The sequence below is a fragment of the Nansenia antarctica genome (assembly GCF_963989245.1).
Source record: "Nansenia antarctica genome assembly, chromosome: 10".
NCBI lineage: Eukaryota > Metazoa > Chordata > Actinopteri > Argentiniformes > Microstomatidae > Nansenia > Nansenia antarctica.
This window is the reverse complement of record NC_137680.1, coordinates 14,092,530-14,100,769: the sequence shown is the minus strand read 5'-3', so window position 1 is coordinate 14,100,769 and position 8,240 is coordinate 14,092,530. Positions and strand designations below refer to the sequence as shown.

General features: G+C 43.4%; 1 protein-coding gene across 1 annotated transcript in view; it reads left to right on the top strand.

The window, feature by feature from the left end:
* Positions 1-2,184: 2,184 nt before the first annotated feature.
* The window catches only part of sall3a (spalt-like transcription factor 3a), a gene marked incomplete at both ends in the record, with an annotated part of 16,331 nt that continues 10,275 nt past the window's right edge, over positions 2,185-8,240 (top strand). Inside the window, one exon of the mRNA XM_080540078.1 lies at positions 2,185-2,266. Within this exon, the coding sequence (XP_080396204.1) occupies positions 2,185-2,266 (82 nt within the window). The remainder of the gene's footprint in view (positions 2,267-8,240) is intronic.

The following is an 8,240-nucleotide window of genomic DNA, read 5'->3' as shown; positions in this document are numbered from 1 at the left end:
CAGAGTTGCTACACATGTAAATCACAATTTGCAAGTAAATACAGATAGATCATGTTTATTCAACACCGGAGGAAACGAGTACAAGAGACACATTATTCAACATGAACATAATATACATTATTGGTTGACGTTAGTCAGTAGGCCTAAGGCCCATGTCTGTCCCCGAAAAGGAATCAAAACACGCTACACACAAAGCATATCAGAGATAGACATTACAATAAACGCCTTTTGTGAATTAGGCCTAGCTATTCTGAATAAATTATTGTATTTATTAAAAGGCGGAGGGATAATAGCAGATCATTATGAAATTCGCTGCATCCTATTGATACAATTAAATACTCATTAATTCACCCTGCAGTGCCCTCTCTGTTTGTGTTCTCCGTGTTTTTTGTGCGCGTAAAATGTCAAAGAATAGGACCAGACAAACTTGTTGTGAGGTATAGAATGTCGAGAGAATCACTCTCCATAAATTAACGTTATATTAGGAAGCACTGCGGTCTATAGCCTACATGCGTAAAGTCTCTGCATCCGCGATATTCGTATCAATCAACGTGTACAAGTTAAACGGTGTGGGAGATTGCGGTTGGACACAAACGGATTATTCCGATGGTTGACATTCAGAAACATATGCATGGTGTGCTATGAAATCTGTTGTCCGTATAGTGGAATCCACAGTGTATATCCTGGGAGTTGAACAGTAACGGTGTGCATGGTACATCCTAGCGGTCGCTTAACGCAATGGGACGAGCCTCTGCCTAGAGGTGTAACTCTCTCCCACACGGCGCACTCAGTCCCCACACACGGAGCGATAGCGAGGGCAACAACGGCTACACCAAACCTCCTGCTCTCGCTACGAACCACCAAGAGAACTCGAAGATCACTTTCATGCCCGTCTCAACGTCGGACGAACTGAGGAAGAACTTGAAACTACAGCTTGGAGAGAATTGATCAATGGGTCTTTGCATGCCGACCAACTAACCGTAGCACCGGAGAGGGGACTTTGGAGAGCGGCTAAAGACGCGCAGCCGGGAGGGAGCAAAGCACCGCCAGGAGGAGGAGGAAGAGAGATCCATGGCCACCCCACACCAAATTGGGGAACATTTTATTTTAGTAACAGCCTTCCATCAAACAAACTCTTAGATTAAACACATTATTGTGACCAAGGACTACTTTACGCATAATTCAAATATTGGAGACCGAATCTGGCAAGACGCACAATAAACTTTGTGAGGCGATATACCGAGTGAGTCCCTTCATTCTCCTAAAGCTGGCAGAAGATCCCAACTTTCACCATTCCTACTACAACGGAGCTATATACATCATCAATCAACTTTGGGAGCGACTTATCATCATCCTCAAAAACTTTGTCCGTCCCATCCGCGTAGTGTAGCGGGTGTCTTCAATTTAAGTCCAACGGCAAGGAGGAGTGTGTATGAAGAAGAAAAAATAGTTTGTTCATTTAAAGACTGAACTACCTCAGGGACATTAAAACACCTCAGCTCCACACAACCAAACTCAGAGGAAGTATCTCAGCCGCGGGACAAGAGTTCACCTAAACAAGATAGAGAGAGAGAGAAACTGGATGGAAAGTAGCTATGAGTACTGAGGAAAGCTGTCCGAATCCCCTCATCTGAAAGTAGCCTACCCCACTCAAGTTCTCAAACCCAGGAGGAACATATGTATGAAGCATGTCTGAAGTAGTAGGCTATGGGATACACGAAAGAAAAGCAATGCATCAATGAATCTTCAGCACTTGTGAAGCAAAGCTCCGCAGAAAAAAGGGGAAAAAAGCTGACCTTCCGCGTCGTAGACCCCCCTGAGTGCTGGGCGTCACAAGCGAGGTTTTGGTGTGTTGTTGGAGGAGGTGGGATAGCCAGAGAAGAGAGACAGATCGTCCGGGAGTGGAGCAGCTAATTGCTTCAGTCCGTCCCTCATTACCATATCCAGTGTGTGTCCTGGGCTGGACGTCAGCCAATCCCCCCTCTCACACAGTACCGTTAATCGCAATGCATTATTCACTATCATAATTATATACCGACATGCGCAATCCACACAACAGCAACACCAGCTAATTTCCCGTAATTTTTTTTGCAACTAGACTATTTGTGAACATTTTTTTTTCCATTCGTTCGCTGCTGATGTATCTGCAAAAGCAGAAACATCACGCAGGGTCTCAGAGGCAGCATGTCCCGTCGCAAGCAGGCGAAGCCACAGCATCTCAAGTCGGACGAGGATCCCACACTAGCCGGGGTGGTTTCGGAACATGGTAAGTGACAAAAGATGCTTTTTATCATCAGCGGGTGGGAGAATGTTTTGTACGAATTCAGAAGTCAAGACACAATTATATTTTCCATTCAAGCTGATTTTCGCTCTATCTATTCTATAGAATGTGTATGGGATATATCTGTTTGATTATGAATCACTTTATTTCGATAATTCCGGATTTGGATTTGTTTGAACAAGTCGTGTACATGAGTTCAGAAAACTTAAGGATTTACATAATGTCTCTGTTTCTTGCTTTCCCACGGTTTTTACTGTAATGTTGTGAACATACGTATTATATTAATCCGATGATTATAGCCCACTTATATGTCAAAACTCTTACACAGTAAAAGTGTGAAGTTTATAGTTTAATTCAACTTTGAGTTGATGCTTTCAGAAAGCAACAACGCTTTAAGCCATGTCTTGAAGTCGACATTAAGTGTTAATTCTACAACTCCCCCAGCACAACTTCCCACTTGTTTTACGTTTTTACATAACACATATACGAGCCTCGTGCTTAAAAACAAATTGCAGATGAGTCATTTATATCCGAGCAATCGTTTTATGATGTTTTATATCACAGGTGTGTAGCTGAAATGTTATTTTGGTTCCATATCCCAGGCGATGTTTGGTCTACTATAAACGATTTATCTTCTATTTGTGTAAAAAAAAGCTTGTATTTGTATCGCAACCTTATCATTTGGTGAGGAGTTATCTCTCTCTTTACACGTTCGCACGCACACACGCACACACACACACACACACACACACACACACACACACACACACACACACACACACACTCACTCACACACACATACACACATACACACACACACACACACACACACACACACACACACAACACACACACACACACACACACACACACACACACACACACACACACACACACACACAACACACTCACAGTTGTAATATTTCAAAATATGCATGCTTTTCTTTTCAAACACTAGTTATCCTCTAGAGATAAAATAAATATTATTTGATGAATTAGATACATCAATAAATTATAACAACGTTTTCTAAATAAAAGAGAGAAAAACATTGACTTTCTTTTAGTTTGCATATGGTAGGGTATTTATCACTAACGATGCCTATTCTGGCATTGAAAGGAGCGGATTGCATATTCTGCGATAGATTAGGTACGAGACTTGTTTTGTCATGGAAATGTTTTTGTTTACTCCCTCACATAAATTTATCACACTTGGTTTGTTTCCTATCGTTCCCAATGTCTACACGATCAGTTGACAGGGGCTTGTCGCCGGCGTGTGAAAGAGGTCTCTCTTCTAGTAATCGGTGCTGCGCCTTCACGTTGTAACATTAGACATTTCAGAACAAAAGCCAAATCTGCATTTTCAGATGATAAACAAAATAATATAGAGATATATACTTACAAGCACGTTCTAATATCGTGAGTTTTTACAATAAAAGTATTTTTTTTCCCTCTCACTAAATGATAAACAAACCTTTATTACATCGAATTAATTCTTAGATGGAATGATTTGCCTTAGTTGTCTATTAGGTTTCCATGATCTATCTATATTGTAGTATGTCAGGTAATACCCTACAAATGTATCTAAATATTTGTTGGTTTGTGGGTAATTTAGATACATAATTAATTTGAAAATAAAATATCATTATAGACTTTACAATATCACTATGTTATTCTTAGTGAAATACCATTCATTCTCTAGTGTCCATGGAAGATGCAATTCCTATTGTAAATGTTATTTTCTTATAGTCATTTTAATTCGAGTAATATTCTGAATTAACCAACGCCTTATTTTCTCTCTCTCTCTCTCTCTCTCTCTCTCTCTCTCTCTCTCTCTGCCTGTCTTTCTACTTGATTGAGAAAAGAGTGTAATGTGTTAGTCAGCATTTCTTATTGACAACCCATAAAGCTTACGTGGTGTTCTCAACAAATCACTGTCATTATACCCTATCTTGAAGCATCGCTGACCAGGCCAGCACATACAGCATCTTTTGTACTGCCTCTTGAAAATAGAAAATGTCTGATGTAGTCCCTAGGGCCAAATAACAGTCTTCTTTGCATGGGGGAAATGTTAGGGTGACTGAGTCACAATGATGACCATGGATGTAGATTTTCATTGCATTGTCTAATCATAGCGTTAGGCCTCTATATTAATAAGACAGTCAATGCTACACAAGTGGAGTTCAGACGGCAAATATGTCAAAGTTGTCTCACTCAGACACTTTCTTGTTTTAGATTTTGATTATAAAATAAATTCTGTACATCAGGCCAGACATTATTGTGTCCTTTTCAACGACTCGGAATGTAAAATAGTTGAAAATACATTATTTTATAATATTGCTATTTTTATTGCATTCCTCATAGATCTTTGTAGTAAAATTATTATCATTATCGCTGTGACCATGTGTGTAAGTGCAGTCATGTGTTGAGAACAGTGAGTCTTTGAATGCCATGTGATTACTTGTGTTTTTGCGAACAGCAATTAGGAATATTTAGAGATAAACTTCACTAACATCAAGAGATATTCTGATGGACATGCATGATGGAAGAAATTCCGATAATTTGAAATATATTTGCTAACAGAAAAGAAGTGCAGAATGTGACATATTTCTAGACGATCGTCATGGGCCTGTAGAAAAATAAGTCACATCTCTCAAACAGCTGTGTCAATGAGAAAGTTCTGACTTGTGTTTGTCTGGAAATATCTTTCTCAGGATAGACATGGATTAAAGCAAAATTCTTTAACATTTTCTTCATGGTTTCCTTTTTGAGATGAACACTGATCAAATAAAACTGAGGATCACACACCGATACTGTATACTGGCTCCTAGGTAGACATTTGTACATAAAGACATTGATACGTACACATACACACACACACACACACACACACACACACACACACACACCATAAAATGATTGCTGTGTGAGTAGTACGGAGGTCACCCTGCTTAACATATTAAGTTGATCTGGACTGCTCTCTAGGATGATCCTTGCCTACTGTTTCAGGTTAGGCCAACTCGCTCTCTTTTCAGGACACACTGTTCTTACTGAGAGAGACATTGTGAAGCTTTGCACAAAAGACAGCGATACACCAATTCACTAGATCCACTCCCTACAGAAAGACCCGTACATACCATTTTGTGTCAGAAGCACTATATATGGTTGAACTATGATCCAGTTCCTTATTGCCATGGTACAGCTATAGTGACAACACTATTGATTACCTCGCTCGAAGTAATGGCGTATTTTGTCGAAGGAATTCTAAGGGTTCCAATCCTCTTTGAGTACACGATTATTAGGACTTAATGTCTGTTCTGCCAGCCGGCGGTGTGTGACTGTTGTGTGTGTCTGTTGGAAGACCTCTGTCGCAACACGCACCGCCGAAGGAAAGCGTAGAGGCGCAGAGGTACAGCGTTTAGTATTATAATAAGGACAATTAAAATACCCTGTACCGTAGTACGATGACGCTACTCGAAAGCATCCATCGGATGTAGTAAAGCTGGTAGTCAGTCTTGGGAGTTTACATGTTCCTTTTTTTTTCATTCAGACGCCTGGTTGAGGGGTCAGAGATTCTGTCGCTCTGGACATTTAGTATTCAAAGAGGGGAGAAGCATGTCACGATAGGAGGTCATTTGCTGAAAGCATGTTGTGGTTGTAATGTTGGATGTAATCACCCGTCTACTTTACATGTTGCCTTTTCTTTTCCTCAGTCAGACACGATGCTGTTGCTCTCCCGCTCACAAGGACTCTCAGCTCCGCTACACCTTCTGTGTCTAATTAGGATCTATCAGTTATTTAAATCCCCAAGTTGATTTGACCTTTTTTATGCACAGGCCTTTTGTTGAGGGGGGCCACATTGTTGTCCAATGCAGCACATTAGAGCTCTTTTGTGTGCCGTCCCTGAAAAGGTGGAATCGCACGCAGTGCCAACAAGCCTCTGTCTAGCACCCCTCCTCTTCCCTCTCTTCCTCTCCCATGTCGCCCCCGTCCCCGTCCCCACCCCCGTCCCCCGTCCCCGTCCCCACCCCCGTCCCCCCAGGCCTCCCAGCCGCTTGCCCCGAGGGTGGCTGGTTAGAAGTGCTTTGATAGAGCTGGCTGACTTAACCTTTGCCTACCCTGCCCTGCCAGGGGCTGCCGCTAGATGTCAAACTCCTAATACAATTAGAACATCTGTGGCGTTGACCTTGGCAGCGCGGCTTACCCGTGTCCTAGAAAGTGTTAACAGCCACAGTCTTTCATCTCGCCGCTGCTTCCTCTGCCTCCAGTCTCTTTGAGCTCTTCCCCTCCCAGGGGTGAGGGGGGAACTCACACACACATACGCGCACACACGCGCACGCACGCACTCACACACACACACACACACACACACACACACATACATGCACACGCGCACGCACACACACACACACACACACACACACACTCTGTCTCGCCCTCTCACACACACACATACACACACTCTTTCTCTTACACACACAGTCTACACAAATAACAACAATTGTGCTATCACACAAACTGTTGCACAACTTGTGTATATTCATCGAAATACAACAATTGGTGCATTTCGAGGTTGGAGTATCCACTTAAAAGTATGTGTAAATGTTTGTAAATGGCTGAGGCAAAAGAAGATTTTTTTTAAGACAGGGATGTGGATGGAGGGAATGCAGAAAAAAGAAAAAAAGAAAGAAAGATATATAGCCAGATACAGTCTTGATAGCAGTGTTCCCCCACTTCCCCTCGTATGCCCCAGTGGGAGCTTTGTTTGGTTTTTGTTTTAATCCTCTTCTCACCATTTGGGGTGGAGAGGGGAGGCCTTTCGCTTCGGAGGCCCACCCACGTTGCTAGCTATGCCCAAGATGTTTCCAAGAAGAAGCCTCTCAAACATGGCCCTCTTTTAATTACCGTCACAGCACTTAAAAACACAGATGAACATACTGTAGTGCCACGATAAGGAGGAGCTACTCCGTGCTCATCGTGCCGCATGATGTGAGACACACACATACACACACACACACACACACACAGCCCGTCCGTCCGCAAACCGAGTGCCGTCATTGTCATTGAATACTGTATCGCAGGCACTTTACACAAACAAATCGTTAATGTTTTGGCTGTGCAACATCTGCATGGCGTGACAAAGGCCTCTCTGTGTGAGTGGAGGAGGAGAGGAGGAGAGGATGTTACAGTACTAGTACCACTCTGCAGCTGGGGGGGCGGGGGGGGGGGCAGGGGGGCTGGGGAAAGAGCAGTTGCTGGGGCTGGGGGCGGGGGGGGGGGGGTGACTCCTCTGCAGGTGTGGGGATGTGTGACGAATGGTCACAGCGAAGTGGTGGGAAGGCCCCAGAGAGAGACGGAGAGAGAGAGAGAGGGGAGGAGAGAGAGAGGGGAGGAGAGAGAGAGAGAGAGGGCAGGGAGGACCTGAAACGTGGCATACAGTCCATCACCACCCGGTCTATGTGGTGTGGATGCAGAGTAAGGTGTTGACGGGACGGGAGTCCTCCTCCCTCCTCCTCCTCCTGTGATTGAAGGGGGTGTCTTACAGTATAAAAATAGGCAGAAAAGGAAAATTCCATAGGAAAAAGGAAAGATAGTGAGAGGGAACAAAAAAGAAAACGCAATGGAAAAAAAGTAATTTGTACAAGACATTCCAACATTGTTTAACTCAGCAGGACTCCTTATTTGCCCTCCTCACCCCCCCCATCCCCCCTCCCTCCCCCCGCCCCCTTTCACAGCATGGGCTGGACCTATAGCGATTAATCTCTCTCTTTTTTAAAGTCCTACGCTACCTTAAATGCCCGAAAAGAATGCGCTTGAAAATGGGGGGGGGGGGGGAGATGGGCTTGGGCTAGTCTGTGAGGATGAGATTATGGCTAATTCAGACCTGCGGTAATGTTGGTGGAAGTGTTGGTGAGAAGATGCAGACCCTGCTACCTTGTGGCATGTAGTCAAGCATGTGAAT